The 20,279-nt window shown below is 44.1% G+C and overlaps 1 protein-coding gene across 5 annotated transcripts; it reads right to left on the reverse strand.

Annotated features, from left to right (window-relative positions):
- Positions 1–1,742: 1,742 nt before the first annotated feature.
- LOC114689153 (putative sperm motility kinase W) lies at positions 1,743–17,005 on the reverse strand. 5 transcript variants are annotated; one of them, XM_037201823.1, is made up of 12 exons: positions 16,918–17,005; positions 10,383–11,966; positions 9,558–9,970; positions 9,141–9,208; positions 8,090–8,225; positions 7,831–7,929; positions 6,930–7,044; positions 6,669–6,800; positions 5,156–5,299; positions 4,672–4,744; positions 2,593–2,886; positions 1,743–2,503 (listed from the first exon to the last, which is right to left on the reverse strand). In XM_037201823.1, the coding sequence occupies exons 2-3, from the start codon at positions 11,906–11,908 to the stop codon at positions 9,946–9,948; spliced, it is 1,551 nt and encodes a 516-aa protein (XP_037057718.1). In that variant the 5' UTR covers positions 11,909–11,966; positions 16,918–17,005; the 3' UTR covers positions 1,743–2,503; positions 2,593–2,886; positions 4,672–4,744; positions 5,156–5,299; positions 6,669–6,800; positions 6,930–7,044; positions 7,831–7,929; positions 8,090–8,225; positions 9,141–9,208; positions 9,558–9,945. The 5 variants fall into 5 exon arrangements, with proteins under 5 accessions (XP_037057718.1, XP_037057719.1, XP_037057717.1 ...); XM_037201824.1 differs by having other exon boundaries at positions 5,156–5,279; positions 7,816–7,929; XM_037201822.1 differs by having other exon boundaries at positions 7,816–7,929.
- Between the last annotated feature and the right edge of the window lie 3,274 nt (positions 17,006–20,279).

Here is a 20,279-nt window from a genome sequence, read left to right on the forward strand (position 1 = left end):
TTTGAAAAGGGGTTAATGTCCAGCATGGCCCAGTAACCAGCAGTAGAGCCTGAGACCCAGCACATGGTATAGCATAGGAAGGAGTCCAGTAGAAGCTGATGCCTAGCAGTGTGGATGTGTCTTCAGCAGAAGGAGGGGTCCAGAAATGCTAATTGCTAGGTATTGTGCAAGACCTGACAGGGGGAATGTTCCCAGCATGGTCTGATGGCTGTCGATTAATGTGGGGTATGAGTTCAAACTGGACCTGGTACCTAGAGTGGATGTGTGGTCACAGGGGTGGTGGTGTGTCCAGTGTGTTTGATGATAACTGTATGTCAGAGGGGAGCAGTGGAAGAATGGGGTGTCAAGCTCTGCACAATCCCTACTGAGTGTGTGTCAGCTCATGGCTGAGCTGGTGTCCATCAAGGTCTGATCACATTTTGAAGTACATTGGCAGTGTGCAATGTGATGTCTGAGTGTGCTTGACACTTCAGAGTGTGTGTGAGGCATGCAGATGTGACATGCAGTGTGCATCAGAGTGTGTGAGTGCCAGGAGTGAACTCCAGCAGAGTATTTGGATATCCACAGTGAATCATATGTTGATGAAATGTGATATCCTTTGGGCCCTGATGCTAATATTGTAGATTGTAGTGGTTGGGTGTGATATTCAAGAGGGCCTGAACCCTAGCAGTGTATGTGGAATTTCAGTGATATTAGGTGTCAACTGGGGACCAATACTAGCAGAGTATTTGAGTACAGTGCAAGAGAGTATCTGTGTGACCTGATATAGCTGTTAATAGGATAGTGGGTGACATTCTATCCAGTTTAGCAATGAATGTTTGTGAGCATTTGTTCAGTGAGGGCTGATACCTGGCAGTCAATGTGTGATTTGCTGGAAAGTTATGCTTGGCCAATTCTTAGAAGTGTATTAGAGGCCGTGTGTGTGTGTGTGTGTGTGTGTGTGTGTGTGTGTGTGTGTGTGTGTGTGATGTAGAGGTTGTTTATCTGGTCTGACAGCTGGTAGTACAAGTGAGGTGGCATGGCTGTAGTGTCACACGCTGCATTATACCTAGTGTTGTACGTCAGTGCAGGAAGATTCCAGGAGTGTTTGAACCAAGCAGTAACTGTGTGTCCTTGTCAGAAGGTAAAGTGTGCAACAGGGCCTGGTACCTTTCCCCATGTCTTAGTACACTGTGGTTGGAGGCATGTCTAGCCTGGTCTAGAATCTAGCATTGTGTGGGGGACAGCAGAAGGGAGTTGAATATCTAGGCCTAATACCTAGAGAACTCTGTGGTGAGTGTGGGTGAGGGGCGTCCTTCATGTCCTTACACTGACACTGTATGTAAGTTGTTAACAAGGGGAGGGGCATGGGTAGCACATGTGAGTATCTAGGTGTCAGCCCTGCTGCTTTCCCCAGCTGACTGGACCATCCATACAGTGCTGTTATCAGATCAGCTGGACAGCTCATCTCCATCCCACATGGTGTGATAGGTTTCAGCCATCCTCACACCACACAGCACACACTACACCTCCACCTCCTCATAGCCACACAACTTTCACTGTCAGGGATTTGTTGTCTGCTGGGGTGTGTCAGGGGCCAGGTTCTCTCTCGATGTCCTGGGGGAGTGTCTGCTCCAGCCATGCTCCAGCTTCTGTATGTTCATGTCTGGTGGCAGCAGGGCTCCTGAGTCCACAGTTCATCTACTCTGTGTTATTTCTGATCTTCCTTTTTATAAGGCAAGAACTTATGTAGTCCTCTTCTATAAGTTTATGTGAACATTACAGTGTTTGAATTTGGTGCCCGTTAAATGCTGACTGTGTTCAGTTTTTCAATGGGCTTCCTATTGTTTGTTTTTAAATCTTCTGCAGTCATTGGTGGACAAGCCATTCTCTCTGCCTTGATTTCCGTGGGTGACTATGAGAAAATCAGCTGGCAGGATTTCGCTGGGTCTGTTTCTGAGCTTTCTGTTCTGTTCCACGTATCCAGTCTCCATTACTTCCATGTAGCCCTTTATGGATCTCTGAGGCTTTGTGGGAAGTCCTGGAAGAAGAAGATCTGGGTCTGGAGGGATCTCTCCTATTCTCTATCATGTCTTCTAGGTTTAGGTCCCATTGGTTGTTACATCTTGTGTTTGAGCATCAGATTGGATTTTGCTGAGTCTATAGATGAAGTGCAAACATCTGTCACCTTTAGAAAAACATCTGGTAGAACCTGAGAACTCATATTGTTTGGATTTCTCTCCTCCAGGTTTCAAAGCATTCTGAATGCCAATGTATAGAAATTATGTTGGGATTCTAATTAAATACTTCAGTAAATTGTGTTTACCTAATACCAGTGAGAAATGGGCCAAATGTATGACCTCAAGTTCTGCCTCTTCATGTTAGTGGAGGCCTGTGATAGGTGGTCCATGGATACTGCCCTACTCAGGAGATCCACTCTAGAGTTCAGAAAGAGAAGAACATTTAATTCCCAAAGCTCTTCTGAGATATTTCTTTACCTGCTCAGGCAGGTTTTCTTTGTTATCTGTGAAGACAGAGAGGCATAGGTGACTTTCTGAATTGTCAAAATGCAGATGGGTCTAAGTTGGGCAGGATTCAACAGTAAGTACCCACTGGGAGGCTTCCACAAGGGGACACTCCTGTAGATTCCCCAGGTCTTGTTGGTAGTTTGGGGTAGTTGTCTGTAGTTGGATGATGGAAGAGAAACCATGTCATCATACTCCACAGCATGTCCTCCTGTTGCTGTGTGGAGCCTCTGAGTTCCTCTGGAGCTCAGACAATGGCATGCTAGTCTGCCAGGAAGGGGAGGGGAGAGGTGCTCTTTTCCCTCCATGTCACCAATGCTCAGTGTGCACATACTCAGGTCAGGAGTTCTCAGGGTCCACGATTCAGGATATGGCCAGGCACCTAGAAGAAAAAGCTTATGTTAGACAACTGATGAGGCTGGCAGAAAGATTCATTCACCACCCTAGACCTGTGGCCTTTCAGATAATAGCTGGTTTATTTCTGGTGGAGTTCAGGACCTAATGAGGCAGGAATAATGACCTTTTTCTTCCCATGTGACTTCCTGTGGGAGAACTCAGTGGGGTCTCCTTGAGAAGCCCTGATTGCAGGGATTGGTTTGTCCTAGCTGCTCTGCTACTGTCCCATAAACGGGCTCTAGGATCAAGAAGGAAAAGCAGTTTCACCAACATGTCTGTGTCTAGACGCTGTGCTTCCTGCACCCAGCTCACTGAACACTTGCCTAGATGAGACAGGATGCACATATGGTGAAGATGAGGTTTGTCTGAACATATCCAGCAGAACCTGCACATCTGAGGAAAGAAAGGATGTCAATGAGAGTTCTGGAGTTGGCCTCTGAGACTACAAGAGACCCAGGCTGTTACCACACTAGTCATCTGATCTGTGTCAATGATCTGGGAGGAATTTAAACAGTCCCAACCAGTCAGCCCCTGTCCAAAAGAGCAGGCTACCCAGCATCACTTGGACTCACTTTTTCCACTGGGAGTGAGTATTACTGAGTAACTTTGGGGTAGTGTATGTAAAGATCTTGGTACAAAAGCATGTATTGTCTGTCACTGTTCCTGATTCCTTCAGGAGTCAGGCAGTGGGGGAAGGAGGGTGTTGAGTGTGTGAGCCTCATCATAAGCTGACTTCTCTCACATAACAGTCTAAAGGCCACCACAAGCTCCCTGCAGTGGCCAGCGATATAAAAGTTCACATTATACTCACCTGGCCACTTGGACATTAACTCTGGTTCTTAAGGGTCACATTCTTAGATACCACTCCCAGGGCTTGGAGTCCCAGTCCACAAGTGCTGTATCCTGAGAGATTCTATGCCTGGTCACAGTACCCAACACTCCCTTCCACAGGCCACGGTTTCTGTTAAGTGCATCAAGGTGAAGCCTGCCTTAGTGGTCACACACTGAACAACAGACAAGCCATGATCTTGAGGAGCAAGCAGGCCATTGTCTCTTGGCTGGTTTCCCTTGCTAGGTTGTGTGAATCCCCATGCCCCAGTCTCTGGAACCCAACACAGACTAAGTCACTGGCCAGTGACAGAATGAATGTCACAACATACAGGTGTTGAGAAGATGTTCACCATCTTTGATTCAAAGTGTTCCTTCTCAATAGTGTTAGGATCAGAGGGGAGAGATGTGCCACCTACACCAAGTTATCTCAATATCCCTCTGTAGCCATGCCTCAGCTGTCTCTCTCTGTCTCTCCCCCTCTGTCTCTCTTGTCCTCTGTAAACAAGCTAAGTGACCACCTACCATTGGAACTGAGGGAGGCCTGCCTGGTTAGCCTCATTCTTCCTAACCTCTAAGCCAGAGTCACGTTTAGACAAGAAACCAAAAACTAATCATCTACTACAGGCAGTTATGTAGTGGTCTCAGTGATGTTTTCAGCCATGTGATGCACACAGGTGAGCCTTGGCATTCATCCGCATCAGAGTGGCCAGACTTCACTGCATGGAGAGGCTGTCTGCCTGTCAGGTGCACCTGACAACACTCTAGACAATTATTGCGCAGGACAAGCAAGCAGACAACCTAGCTCAAAGCCCTAGTTCTATGGTCAACAAGGCTGTCTAGGCCTGACCACTGTACCCAGTGGAACTGGATACAAAGTAGTTTTAGGAGTGCTGACCACATCTCTGATCACTGTGCCCTTGACTAGGGAAGGCCCACTCACTTCCAAAGTGGAGCAATGTCCCAGCATTCCATCCAAAGTGGTACCCATTTGCCTCCAGCTTGCTGTCACTTTCCTGTTAGAAGACAAATATGGTTCTGATAAAACTCCCTACAGTGAGGCCCCTTCACAAACACATAAACTAGACCAGCATGCTGTGGGACTGTGTCTTTTCTGATGGTCAGGACACAGGGATAAATGAAGGCTGCAGCAGGGAAGGAGGAAGAGGCAGGAGAGGAAGGAGCTCCCTTTCCCTCATGTGGGGAAACATTTCACTAAGACCAGAAACCTAAAGGGTGGACAGATTAATGAGTACTGCTAGTTATTCCCTGCAGACTGGTCCACAGGGTCTGCATGTTCAAGGGCAGCTTGTACCTGATATTGGCTCATGGCCCCTCAGAGAAGGATGCTGTGAAACACCAGCCCTGGATCATATCCTTGATAATGAAGGATTTTCTGGAGGGAATCCTGTGGTAAGTTGGCTTACCTCCTCCTGTGCTGGACACAGACCCTTCATGCTGGGGAAGTGGGCACACTGCCATCTGGACTTCCTGCAGAGCTCCGACTTCTGCTGTCTCAGGCCACACCTGCAAGTCGCCACCCTGTGTCTCCTGGTATAAGGAACTCATCACTTTAAAGAGGACAGACATGGGAAAGGGACCCTAGGGGAACTTGAAATATGCAGCACGTAAGCTAGACCTACTGTGCATCCCTCTCCCCATGGCTCCTCCCTCTTCCATCCTCTCCAGATTCCTCCCTTAGTCAATTCTTTCCTGCTGCCTCTGCAATCCCTGGTTATCGTCCTCTGCTCTCCATCTCCAGCTCAACCATGACACTTTATTTAGAAGTGGGTTTGTACTGTGGCACTGGTGATTTTGAAGTCAGAGTTTTAAATTTGCATACTCAGACAGTGAAAAAAGTTAATGTGTCAAATGCAAAGGACAGATGACAGTATCAAACACAAAATTAATTAGTGTCGTAGACACTGAAGGCCTGGAACCAGACCAGTGACTCCGCAATGAGCACTAACAAGTGAAGATATGTGGACAGAGGGGTTTACAGTGTGACTCACTCTGTCACACTCGGTCACTGCAGCTTCCATGAGGAAACCTTTAAGTTTCCCCTTTCCCCTTTTTAATTTTATCTTATGTTTCCTTTTTTTCTGTTAAATTTTGTTGTATTGGGGCAGTTGTAGGGTGGAGGGCAGATGTGAAATGATGGGGACATGAATGTGATCAAAATACCTGATGTAAAAGACACATAGAATATATATATATATAATATATATATATATATATATATATATAGAGAGAGAGAAGAGAGAGAGAGAAATAAATAAATAAATAAATAAATAAATGGATAAATGGATAAATAAGTAAATGGAATAAATAAATGAAGAACATACAGGGGAAAGAGCACATACTCACCCCAAAGAGTGAAATTTACACATTTTTCAGAAAACAGATACAACTGAGGATGACTGTGTTATGTGTGACAAGCTTGTCCCAAAGACAAAGGTCACTTTCTTTTTCATATGCAAAATGTGCAGGTCATAGGGGTCAGAACATGAACAACAGAACACTCAGGACATGGAATAGGACAGTGGTCTTCCTGGGATGTCCACAATGTTCCTGGAAGGGCTGATCACGTCTACCATCACACACTGTCTAGAGTGGGGTGTACAGAGTCCTAGTTGGTTCAGAATCCAGAAACCTGCAGCCCTGGCTCTCCATTAACTAGGGAGTATGAACAAGATTCAGTGGCCTAAAAGCAACCCAAAGTGGTTTTGACAAATAACAAAAGCACTGTGGGACCCATGAGCAAGAGTAGCCATGGAAGTCAGCAGACAAGCAGACAGAATCTGGGTGTCAGATGAGTAGAACTGGAAGCTTCTATGTAGAATATGTGGCTTCATGCACTGCCTCTGCCACTAGTGTCCTTAAAGTGAAAGCCCTGCCTCCAACATCCCAAGACAGGCACCAACTGTCCCAGTGACCCACCTTGAGTCCTCAGCTGTGATCTCAAGGCTCAAATGGAAAGAACTCAATCAATCAGACCAGGTAGCCAATCTGGACTCTCCTGATTGGTCAGGTTGAAGTCATGGGATTTGTGCCTGGACTGCAGTGGGGATCCTGAGAAAAGGATTAGAAAGTAGCCTTTGCATGCTCTGTGCCTTGTTTCCAAGGATGTATCAGCTAGTGCATACCTCCTCCAGCCCACTGACTGGGGTCCCCAGAAGAATTCATGACAGCAGTTCTCACCTCCAGGTATCTGTTCACTGGTGGACATAGACTTCTATTCTGAAGGTTAGATTTGGACTTTGCTGCTGTTTGTAGTCCATCCTGGATGAAAGAACCTTCAGTTCAATCCCTGAAACTGTTGAGATGAAAGAAGCACAGGACTTGTCTCCTTTCCTTCAAATGTTTGGAGGAATTTACCATTGATGCTATACAAACAGTACTTGAAGCCAGGCATGGCAGTCCACATCTGTAATCACAGCTCTCGGGAGGCAGAGAAAGGGGGTCAATCTCTATGAGTTTGAGAACTGCATGTTCCACACAGAGAGTGTCAGGATAGTCAGAGCTATATAGTGAGATCCAGTCTCAAAAAGAGTAAAATATATAAAATGAGGATTCAGGAAATTTCCCTATCTCATTTCTAGAATTCAACAGAATCCTCACCATTTCTCAGTCCTGCCTTCACTGATATGCAGCAGAAACACAGTCTGACACCAGGTGATACTCACAAACTGAAAATTTCTCTCTCTTCCTGAACAAACTGACTGATCTTGTATTGTGCACTTGGGACTCACCAGATGGTCAGGGTTCTAGAAGTCAGTGACAGCACAAGCTGGCTATCATCCACTGGGAAGATCCGGCCAAAGACTTTAACATGCATCAGTGTTTGCTAACAGCCCAGGATCAGATGGTCAGAGTGGAGCTGGAGGTCAACTACAGCAGAGAAGCTGGTTCCTCCCTTGTCACACCTCTGCAGTCTCTCAGTCTCCCATTGCTCTTCAGTTGAGCAAGTCAATGATAACTTTCCCTCTGTGTCAGGGATGCTGGCACATGCTACTTCAAGGGATCCTTTTCACCACATCAAGACCAGGCTTCAGAGACTTATCTTCTACCACACACAGATACTTACTGTACTCAACCGTACCTTCAGGTGCATGATTCACACAGATTAGTACCCTGGATTCCCTGTTGAGTTCATTTCCCCTTGCCAACTCAGTGATCTGCTCCCTACCTGGAAGGTGTCCTGGAAAACAGTTCAGACACTACACTCAACCAATGCTTCACACTGCACCAGGGGCTGTCATCAAGAGATCCATGATGATCAAGGTTTCCTTGTACTGACCTATGGTGAGCATTGGTCATAGAGAAGTCCCATGGCTGCTGGCCTGGCAAGGCCTACTTACCTTCCCATTTTGGAGCAGAACAATGTTAATGTAAGGTCAAATGTCAGTTATAAATCCCTCCATGAGATGGAAAAAATGATGCAAGATTCTTGGATCAGGAGGTGGGAGACAGCAAGGGAATTCTGGATGAAGGAGGCTATGGAGACAAAGACATAGACATCATCAGATCTGCCAAAGGACATGTCAGACAGGAGCAGCAGAGGACTCCACTGCATGATGGAGCCACCCTTCTCTGCTGCCAGACCCTTCTTCAGTAGCCCAGAATGGAAGCCCTTTCCAAAGCAGCCTCATAGTTCTCTACCTTGACATATGCCAGGAACCATCAGAGCAGGGTCTTTCCTCCTCATGGCTGGCAATAAACCCAAGGTCACACTCTGCTCCATTTGAGACAGTTGTTCCTGTTCTCACTTCTTCAAGACCCATACCCTAGCAAAAGCTCCTTTTCTCCTGACTCATTTCAGGTAAGCTCCTCTGGACAGACTCTACCCTCTCTCTACAGGTTCCTCTCACTCCCTCTTGATCCTCTCCACTTCCTTTCCCCTGTCCCTCCCTCTTATCTCCATTCTCCCATCTCCCAGTAGATTTACAGTTCCTGCAGTTCTTCTAAAAGACAGTCAGAAAGCAGGTTGGAGGTGATGAAGGGATCAAAGAAGAGGAAAGGCTGAGATCTGTGTGCAAGTCTGTCCTGTTGACAGAGGCAGCCCTTTCTGATGCCATGGAACCCTGGTCCCACAGGAACCAGGACAGCTGTAGACATTCATTGGGTCGATGCTACATGTGACTCTCAGGGATGTTCAGCCACAGTGCAGGGGCAGCAGTGAGGTGAAGGATGGGGAAGATGGCAGCTGAGACCCTAACCTGGAGGATGGATACTGGAACCTGTAGCCCTAACTAATCATCACACAGGTCACAGATTTCCAGCCTGGATCCTTCCTGTTGCACTACACCACACCAAGACTTTAATTCAAGTAGACCATTTCACTTTCCCCATATAAAACCTGAAAGAATAAGGAAAGTGCCTCTCTTAGTGACTTTAACAGACAGGACTTACTCAGCACTGAGGAGGACGGGACTCCACTGACCAATAGTGCTGCATCTTTCTCCTGCTGCACCCCAGATCTGTAGGAGAGAACAGGATGCTATTTCCAAGACAGCATCCTACTTGTGTGCCTTGACACATGCTAGGAACCATCAGAGCAGGCCCTCTCCTCCTCATTGCTGGCTATTTCTAGCTCCCTCCCAGTCTGCACTTCAGGGGAGGTTTGTTCCTGCTCTAGACTGTGCACGGCCCCTGTCACAGGTCAACACACACATCTCTTTCATGTTACTTTGTTGACAGGAAGTTCCTCAGGACAGACTCTACTCCTTATTCTACACCACCTCTCATGTCCCTATTCCTGTCTCAAAATTGTTTCCCAATTAGTCCTCTTTATCTCCTTCACCCACCTCCATTCTCCAGAGGACTTACACAGGTCTTGCTGTTTTGTCCATAAGGCAGTCACAGAGTAAGTTGGAGGGGTTAAAGTGACCAAGATGATGAGCAGCCTAGATTGGTATGAAGTCCTTCCTGGTGGTAGAGGCTGCTGTTTTCCATGCAGTGTGAGTGGTCCTACAAGCACAACCAAAGCTAGGAAGGTAGAGGGTCATGGGGTCCAAGTGCCTTATGACCCCCAATTGTCCCACAACAGTTCTGAAGCTGGATTAAGCTGAAAGAGATGCAGAGTGGCAGCTCAGACCCAATAGCTGGAGGATGAATGCAGGCAGGAGCCTGTTGTCCTGGGTTGGAGGGAGCTGGCACTCTGGAGATGAGTTCTGGCTCACTTCTGTGGCAGTCACTCCTCACCAGGTCTGGAATTCTATTGGGCCATTTCAGTTTCCACACTTCAAAGCAGAAAGAAACATGAAAGCACCTCTATTAGTGACTTTGGCAGATAAAAGTTCTGTGCCATATTTCTCTTCCTGATTCCTCCATTCTGACCCTTTGCCCCTTTAGCCAAAGTCTCCTCCCTTCCTTCCCACCCTGTGGTCCCCATGCTATGATATCTGCTTTTGCCTCAACCTTCCAGGACTTTACATGAACAGGAAGCTGTGAATTTGCCATCTAATGTACCACATATCTGAAATTCTGGGCCCTCTGAGTGGGTACAACTTTTCATTTAGAAAGGATATTGAAATAGCATATTGAAAATACAATGTAGGAGATCATCTGTGTGGCCCAACCTACTGTTCTCCATGTAGGTTTCCCCTGTCCTCTCTTTCCTTGAAGGCCCTGATGCAAGGGTTCAGGGCTCACCTTGGGGTGGGCAGGCAGCAGCAGCAGCAGCAGCAGCACAGTGCTCTCAGTGCATGGGAAATTTGCTTCCTCACCAGTTTCCAGACCCTGAATGGCCTGGATCCAGATGTCGTGGGTGCCACCTGGGGCTGGTCACTGGGAATGTCTGACCCATGGGATGAATCTTCCTCACAGAACGCCAGGTTGAGAAATCCCATGAGTGTTGCCTCCAAGACTGATTCAGGGGAGGAGAGATTGCCAGGCAGGGGTTCAACAGAATTCCTGTTGACTTTAGTGTCCTCTGTAGCAGTGTTGATGACATCAGCCACAAGAGCATGTCTTTCTGGGACTGTGTTGTCTGAACAGGGCAGCTCGTCCGGGAGGGTGTATATGTGGGGCATGCTGTGGCTTCTGTATATTTTGTCTCTTTCTTCCACACCCTCCACCTTAAAGTGACTCTTCCCAGCTTGTGTTCTGGTTGTAAATGCTGGTTCACTGGCTCTCCTGGTCAAGGGGAGAGGGAGGCGAACAGGAACTGCAGGGCTGTTGCTTAACCAGGGCATCTGATCTTTCTGATGGCTGTCCCCACCACTCAGCTGATATCTGAGAATGTTGCATGTAGCCGTTACATGATTATCTATTCGCCTGTGAGTTAGGGATGAAACAATCTCCTCACAGGTATAGCCGATGGTGCACATGGTCTCCACGACCCTGGGCAGGATTTCTTTGGTGGCAGGCGGTACATGTTGTTGAATGGTTCCCAGCCATGCTCTTTCCACAAGCTGAGAGATTGTGTATCGGTACCAGGTGGGGACCATGAGTAGTCGGGCAATGATGATGTGACAGGGTTTTGACAGATGGTAAGGAATGGGACACATTGTGGTAGTGATGACCCTGTGCATACCTTCAAGGGTTTCTTCCATGTATGGGAAGTGCCCTGTGACCAGGACATACAGGACGATACCCAAGCTCCACATATCACCTGCCAGTCCATCATAGGGCTTTTTGGCCAAGATCTCTGGAGCCCGATAGAGCAAGGAGCCACAGATCTCCTCCAACATCTGCCCCTCTGTGATTTCAATTGCCATGCCAAAGCCACAAAGCTTTGCGTTTCCTGCTGCATTGACTAGGATGTTTTCTAATTTGATATCACGGTGTGCGATGTGTCTCTGGTGGAGGAAGTGAACCGCTGACACCACCTGCCGGAAAATCCCTCTAGCCTCCTCCTCCTTTAGACAGCCCAGTGCCCTGAGGCAGCTCTCCAGATCTTTTCCTGCCACATACTCCATAATCACATAAGTGGTTGACAGTGTGTCGATCATGTCAAAAAATCGAACGATGTTCCTGTGTTCTAGAGACTGAAGGATGTTCACTTCAGTACTGATGTCAGCCACACTGTTGGTGATTTTCTCAAGGATCTTGACAGCCACTCGTGTATGTGTGGGAAGGTGGCAGGCCAGCTTCACCTCCCCGGATGAACCACAACCTAGAGATGTTAACATCCTGAAATCCTTTTCAAGAATGTCCTCTTCCATGTGGCTGCCCATGGTGTTCTGTTCAATTTCAACCACTTTATCTTGTGGGCAATTTCAGACCCACACAATGCTAAAAGAAAAAGATTAATGCAGTTTTAGGAAGGAAGGATATAGCTTGGGATTCTCTGTCATGAAATCTGAGATATCCCAAAGCAATCTAATGATGCTCTTCAAGGATATAAAAATACTAGAAGAACCCAAACTCAAAGCAGTGGATAACGAATCATAGGAAAGATTAGAGTTGGTATAAGTAAAGTTGGCATGCATAGGAAAATCCTGAGATCTCTGAAAGAATGAGTTGCTTCTTTTCAAGGATGTGCCACAATGCAAACCCCTTAACAAAGCTGATCAAGATAGTTCAGGTACAAAGTATATATAGAAAAGCTGATGTTGTAACTGATATAACTACAGTCCAGAGGGTCTTTTAGGAATGTTACAGTTTTTATGCCCCAGGAAATTAGAAAATATGAAAAGGATTTCTAGACATGTGTGAATATTGAACTAAGAATTAATCAATAAAACGATTTAAACACATAAGTCATAAGCAACAAGTTTGGACTGGCAACAAAAATAGCTCCAAACAAGCAGAGCCAAGATCTCATGGATTCCCCAAATCATTCAAAGCTTTGCAGAAGAATGAGGACCAAAGTTATAGAAAATATTTCAAGAAAGAGAAAGCAAAGGAACACATCCAAACTCATCCCTGTGCCAGTGTTAGCCTGATCCCACCACCAAGTAAGCTCAACAAATGGAGCAAGTATGAGCTCCTTTCCTTGATGAACATAGATGTGAAAATCATTCATGAGAGTCCCTCATACTTCACCTCCATCTCAGCAACACACTAAAGAGCCTTTGTTCAGGTCAGAATGGCAGAAGTAACATTTGTAACCAATGGAACAATAGCATGGCACATAAGGAGACTGTGGGAAGAATCCACACTCAGCTCAGTGACTAGAGAACTGCTGTGTTATAAGGAAAGTAGCTAAACTAGATATAGTTTTTAGGAGACAGTCAGGTCCACAGACAGAAACAGGGTCTACTTTGTCTCTCCTGGTCACAGGAAGGAGAGGGCTAGGCTTGTGTAAAGTCACAGTATCAGTCACAAAGATATGGTGGGGGACTGACATAGTGCAGAGGAACATGATCAAAGTACAGTATAGGCATGTATGGAAATGTATCATGCAATTGCTTATGAGAATGTATATAAAAATTATCCCGAGATAACCCATACTCAGAATGATAAACATGGTATGTATTCACTCACAAGTGGATACTAGATGCAAAGCAAAGGTTAACCAGATTACAACCCACAGCTCCAGAGAAGCTAGCTAACAATGAAGATGCCAAGAGAGACACATAGATAGCCCAGCGAAGGAGAAATAGATGAGATCTACATGAACAAACTGAGGGTGAGGTAGGGTAATGGAGGGCAAACAATGGTGGATGAGAACATAAGGGAATGGGGAGGTTCGAGCTTGAACAGGGACAGAGTGGGAGAGCAGCGAAAGCAATACCATGATAAATGAAGACATCATGGGAATAGGGAGAAACAGGGTCCTAGGGAAGTTCCCAGATATCCACAAGGATAACCCCACCTCAGACTACTAGCAATAGTTGAGAGGGTACCTGAACTGGTCTACCCTGCTAATCAGATTAGTGAATACCCTAACATAGAGCCTTCATCCAGTAACTGATGGAAGCAGATGCAGAGATTCACAGCCAGGTGCCAGGCCAAGTTCCAGGAGTCGAATCAATGAGAGAGTCCAATTCTATGAGCAAGGGACATCGAGATCATGATGGGAAAATGTACAGAGACAGCGTGGAAACTTATGAACTGTGGACTAATAGCTGTGGAACCCCCATGGACTAGACTAGTCCCTCTGGATAGGCCAGATATTTGTTTAGATGGAACTGGTTAGGGGACCCAAGGCAGTGGGGCTGGGATCCATCCCTGGGGCATAAGTGGGCATTTTGGATCCCAGTGCCTATTGTGGGACACCTTGTGCAGCCTTGGAGCAGGGGAGAGGAGCTTGGACCTGCCTCAACTGAATGTACCAGGCTCTGCTGACTCCCCATGGGAGACCTTGCCTTGGAGGAGGTGGGGATAGGAGGGTGGATTGGGGGGCAGAATGAGGGGGTGAGAGGAGGGAGGACAGGTGGATCTGTGGTTTGTATGTAAAATGAATAGAAAATATCTTAATAATAAAATAAAAATAAAATCCTCAAAGAACAAAAAATTAAATGTTTCTTCAAAAGTATTTTCACATTAAAAAAAGGAAAAAACTAAAATTTAAATATAGTCTTATTGCACCCTGCTATTCCATGTTCTGTTGCTCTCCCTTGGTAGCCTGCTCTTTTCTAAAGGAAACAGAGGAGCAGTGGATCTGGTGGAGAGAGGAGGTGAGGGGCAACTGGGAGGAGTGGAGGGAGGGGAGGATGCAGTCAGGATGTACTGCATGAAACAAGAATAAATACAAAGAAAAAAATGAAAAACATAAATGTAAATATGAAACAGCAAATCTAAATCCCAAGAGTCAAAACCAACAAACTGGAAATCAACTTGTCCAATCTCAACAACTAGCAGCAATGATCCAAAACAATTTCAGTAGTCCATAAAATTGAGGGAAGGCAAACTTTCAAGTACATTTCATAAAAGAAGTTTACCCTAGTTTACAAACCATATAAGACATTTCAAAAAGATCCTAGTATCAGGCAATATCTTTGACTGACAGATTGGAAAAACCTAAATGACAGTAATTGATAGCTCATATCATATTCAATACCACATTAATAAGACCAGACTTCATGATCAAGATGTCGTTAACCAGGAATACTCAAGATTCATCAACGGACACAAATTACCAAAGAGCACAGCATACACACCACACTGAGTTAAGTCCTAAAATCAGACATCAGTGGAATGAAATGACTAATTCAGGAAAAAACTTGGAATTAGTGAAAGTGTGACTACAAACATGCCAGTTCCACAAACACAGGTGTCACATTTTGTTCACTCCAGGTCATGAGCAGGCAGGGGGATAACCTTTGTATAATAGGAAGTAATTGTCCAATTTAATGGGCCTGGAAGTGAAGTGTTACAGATAAATATGATCAAAGTAGAGTATAGCCAGGTATCAGTCATGATCAAATTCCTCATCCTATTCATTTAATATATAACACTAAATTTGTAAAATACACAAGAACACAGGCAAAAATGACATAGAAAAAAGTTGATATAAGGAAAAGAAGTTGAAATGAAGAAAAAGGAATTACAGGGCAATATTAATACCCAAACCAATAGTGTAAATAAAGAAATAATTAAATGCCAATTGCCAAAATCGCAAACTGAGAACTTGGGAAACAAACTCACTATGTCCAGATCCAACAGGTCAGGGAAAAGGTCAAGTGTATGGGAAACAACTGAGTCCAACTGCTCTCCCACCAACCGACTGCTTCTCTGAAGTACAGACAGAACTCAGCCTCACGCAGTGCCTTTTGATTGGCTAGTATCTAGCATACCTCACAAGGACTCCGTGTGATGTCACATGCAATGGACCAATCGTGGCTCAGCAAACAACCCAGGTGATTTTTTAAATTATTTTTCTGTTAAATTATTAAATTATTATTTTTTTCCATTCACGTTCTTGCCCCAAGGACAAATGCCCTTAGCACAGAGGGCTGCTATCCTCCCCACCACACACCTGTTACTTTCCAGAATCAAGATAGATTCATTGCTGTCACACAGTCACACATTGACCATATCTCTCCCACCACCCATGAATATAATCAATGAGCTCTTCAAGTAGCCTAAATTCCAGATCCCATCCTCTGTCATGTAGCATAGGTCTCATATTAACCAAGCCTGCTTCTTGATGTTGAAGCAACTCCTTTCCCCTCAGATACCATGAAGTTAATGGAGACACACTTGTCTGGTGGGAATAAAACTCCTTCAGACACCCACAGAGTGTCCAGACCATCTTTACTAATGACCTTTTGTCTGAAAGGAAGATCTGTCCATGCATCACTGTCCTTCTGTAAGCTCTGGCCATTTCCTCCCTCCCTGATAAAAAATAGAAAATACATCCAAGAAGGAGGAAAATAATAAGTCAAAGGAAAATTAAAGTCTAGGTAATAAAACTAGACAAAACACTCTGAAAGAATTGAGTATCAAGAAAGACTCATACAGTGACCAGGACAATTCACTGATGAATTCTATCATCTCAACATCTAACAGCAATGTTCTCCAGATATTTCAGTATCCTATAAGTCTGAGGGAAAGAGCATTTTCAAATTTTTCTCATAAAAGATGTATTACCCTTATTCTCAAACCAATTAAATAAAACTTAAAAAGAGGCTAGTATCAGGCAATATCCTTGACTAGAATAGATTAGGAAATCCTTAATGAGAGATAGCTCACACCAAATTCAATAACACATTAAGACCATACTTCATGATCAAGATCCCTTCACCCAGTAACATTGGGATTCATCCACACATACAAATTGACACAAAGCAGAACATACACACAACATTGAGGTAAGTCCTATATTCAGACATCAAAGGAATGAAATGCCTTTTTCAGGAAAAGTTTTGGAACTAGAGAACGTGTTACTTCAAATATTCCAATTCCACAAACACAACGTCACAATTTTGTTTCCCAGTGGTCCTGAACAAGCAGAGGGAAGAACCTTAGGTCATTTGGAAGTACTTGTCACATTCAATATGTGGGTAAGTGAAATAGAGCACATAAATATGATCAAAATGCAAAATAGTCAGATATGGGAAGTCATGATCAAATTCCTTATGCTATAGAGATAATATATACCACTACATGTATAAATTACACATGAACAAAGGCAAAAATGACAAAGAAAGAAATTGATCAAAAGGAAAATGAGGTGAAATGAGGAAAAAGTATTTACAGGCAAAAATCAAAATCCAAACCAATGATGTAAATAAAGCAATGAATAGATACCAAATAGATACAAAAGCCCAAACTGAAAACCTGGGAATATACTCACTAAGTCGAGATCAACAGGCTTTGAAAAGTCCAAATCTAGCAGAAGCAACTGAATCCAACTGCTCTCCCACCAACCAACTGCTTCTCTGAAATACAAAGACAAAACCCAGCCCTAGGTGGCGCCCTTTTATTGGCTGATATCTAGCTTACATCACTTGGACTCCATGTGATGTCACATGCAATGGTCCAATCAAAGCTTGGCAAAATCCACAGTGATTTTTAATTTTTTCTCTCACATTCTTGTTTCCAGCCACTCTACTACTAATTTTTCTCATGGTTATGATCTAATAGTTGGCAAAGATCTACTTACAGGAGGCAGGGTTTATTTAACTTCAGATATAGAAACACAAGTCAACCAAATGGGAGGAAATAATGGCATGGACATCAGCAGAGTTGTCCTGTTGGTTATATGATATTTGTCATCTCAATATTCTTCTGACATTTCCTTGACCTATCCAAGTAGCACTAATGCAATCTCAAGCATGTGTCTCTAGTCAGAAGTGTCAAGTTACATTTTAGGTGCCCTGACAGATACAGTCATCTGTGGTTCTTTCTTCTTGACTTTAGTCAGAGTATCTGCATCTGAACAGGCCAATATTCATGCCTGTCTATTGGACCACCTGACACACACAAACTCAGTCAGTGTGATCCCCAGGCTCCTTGGTATTTGACTTTTCCATAAACTGCCCCTGATAATAGTACTCTATGAATTGTGAATAAATGGAGTCCCTGTATTCACAAATCTAGTCTGCCTTGAAGACTGTCACAGGAAATTTCTCCACTAGGTTGACACATACCAACACCACATGTCTCTCATTTGAAATGGAACGCCAGTCTTTCAGAAACAGGCTCTTTGCCCAGATGCCGTATCCTCTGTGGGTCCTCCCATCTACTATCACCTGGTCTCCATGTGGGAAGAGTGGACTGTTCCCTTCCTTTCTCCACATTACCTTTCTGGTTTCCTCTTTATATGGGTCCTGACTCCTTTGTGGATTCCAGTGCTCTTCCTTTCTTGCATGCCAAAGAATGAACTCCCCCTTTGTTACCCTGAACCTTTATACTCATCTTGTACCATGTAAATACTGTCTAAACTTCTATCCACACTGAGACTTCTCAGCTTTATATTTTTATTTTTTAAGATTATAAATGTGAGTCCAGCATTATTACCCATTGTCTTTAGGCTGCTGAGTTCAAATTTCTTTTTACATTGTGATATCACACAATGAAGTATTTAATTTTAATCAAACAGGTGTTATATTCCAAACTGTGAAAATAGTGATGTCAAAGTTAAGTAATGCAAAAAGATGCTTCTATTCAGAGCAGGTGGTGTCTAACACTGAGACAAGCTATTGGCCAAGGTACATAGAATACCAGTGGATAATGATCAGCCTTAGGGACATTTACATCGTATCACCTCCTCACCAGTTCATGGATCACTGTGGAGGAGTAGAAAGATTATAAGGGACAGACAGTGTTGATTACCTCTAGGAAACAGTGTCCTACGTACACAACAAGGCAGCTGAGTCATGAACTCACATTAAAGTGTGACAGCATGCACAAGCCTAGTGCAAGCACACAGGGGACCACATTCCTGCATTGAGATTGGAGGTAGCCATGAAGACCTACCACTAGCAGAGGAGTAATTGGCATTTGACACATGCATGGGGAGAAGTAGTATGAAATTTCATCTATAGTTATACCCTGGGTTACTCCACTATGTTCCAGTGGAATGAAGTCCAAACATATATGTGGACAGGACTCATTTTACTCAGTGGTTGAAAACTAGGACAGATAGTTTAAGGGATACAGACAGGTGTTAGATCTAAGGTAACTGAGGGGAAGGGACTGAGTGCAAATCTCAAAAGAAATAATAACAAGAAATAAGTAATTCCGTGATCTTGGGTCAAACCTGGTGATTTAAAGCTGTAGGAAGTTTATGACAAAGCTCCTGGAATTGACAAAGAGATGTATAATACTAAACAGAAAACTTAAGCTGTGCACAGTGATAATATTTGGGGTCCCTTCAGTTTAAAAGAGCACCCATAGAAGACTATAAATGAGAATATGTCAATTCCTTTGGAATGTATTTGACTGAAAAGGCTGATGAGATGGATCCCTGCTAGAGAGTGATCAAATACAGACATATTCCCATGGATTATCACAGAGAGACTACTCTGACTATAACCCAAGGCATCAGGGTACAGTTTAAGATGGTGGCAGGGCATACTAGAATTTTAAAAATGGTTCTGTGTTGCAGGAAGTAAAGAGTTGCAAACTTGAGGAGCCCAAGGAAGTGTGCGTCAAGGTTTCCGACTTAACTGACCAGTGTTGTAAGGCATGCCCAGAGTCCTGTGAGGAGGGAGAGCCTCAGAGGATATTGCACCTGGGACGTCTTTTGCTGAGGAAAGTCATATGCATGGTGTGGAGTTGAACCCACACAGAGGCATTGTGTTTTATAGCAAGCAGACCTGATGTTAAGGGATGGTGCATTGTGGATCATATCATCTCAATACTACACTTGGATGTTGGGTGTGTGTCTGAAATTGGGGATATTTTTATTTATGGCTGCTGTTCTTTCTCTAATTCAGTTGATTGTGATACTGCGGTTCTGGTTATACGAGGAGATTGTAGGATTTTGAAGAGTTTGGGCCTCTATGGTGAAAGTAGGTCATTATTCACAGACTTTTGAGGGTTCTACCTACCTCAGGTTCTGGCCTCCAGTTCAGGTTCCTTGTACTCTACTCTGTAAAGAGTTGATACACTCAAATCTCACCACCTGCAGCTCTCCTGAATCCTACTATGTCTGCTCTTTAATATTATGATATCTCTTAAAAACAAGGAAGCTTAAAGCCTATCTGCCATTACATTTTTCATTTCAGGTAATATTTCTCACAAGGAACAGAGAAGTAAATGATAAAAATGATGAGGAACTAATTGTCCAGAAGTCAATGCAGTCCTTATATATATGAGCTGATATGTATTTTTGGATTCTGTTAGAATACTGGAATTCTCTAACTGGAGAGGTGTGTTTTAAAGAAGTTTTAGCTTAAAGTGTGGGGTCTGAGTGTGTAAATGTCTTTGTTGTACCTTATGTCTCTCTCCACAGTACTTGTCCTTGTTACTATAAGAATTAAATTGAACATTGCTTATTTTAATAAATTTTGATCTAGAGTCAAAGCTAACTTTAGGGAGGTAATCTGTCCAGGTTTGTTTTCCACCATCAAGTATTTATTACATTTTAAAGAAAGAGCATGAGCTCTGAAGACTAGATAGTTATAGCTATAGTTTTCCATGTTAACAAATGCAGAAAAGAAACTCACTAAAGAGGTGTAAAGTGTACAAGTCTGAAAGACATCAAAAGAC

Source organism: Peromyscus leucopus, unplaced genomic scaffold (genome assembly GCF_004664715.2).
Source record: "Peromyscus leucopus breed LL Stock unplaced genomic scaffold, UCI_PerLeu_2.1 scaffold_1532, whole genome shotgun sequence".
NCBI classification, from domain to species: Eukaryota; Metazoa; Chordata; class Mammalia; order Rodentia; family Cricetidae; genus Peromyscus; species Peromyscus leucopus.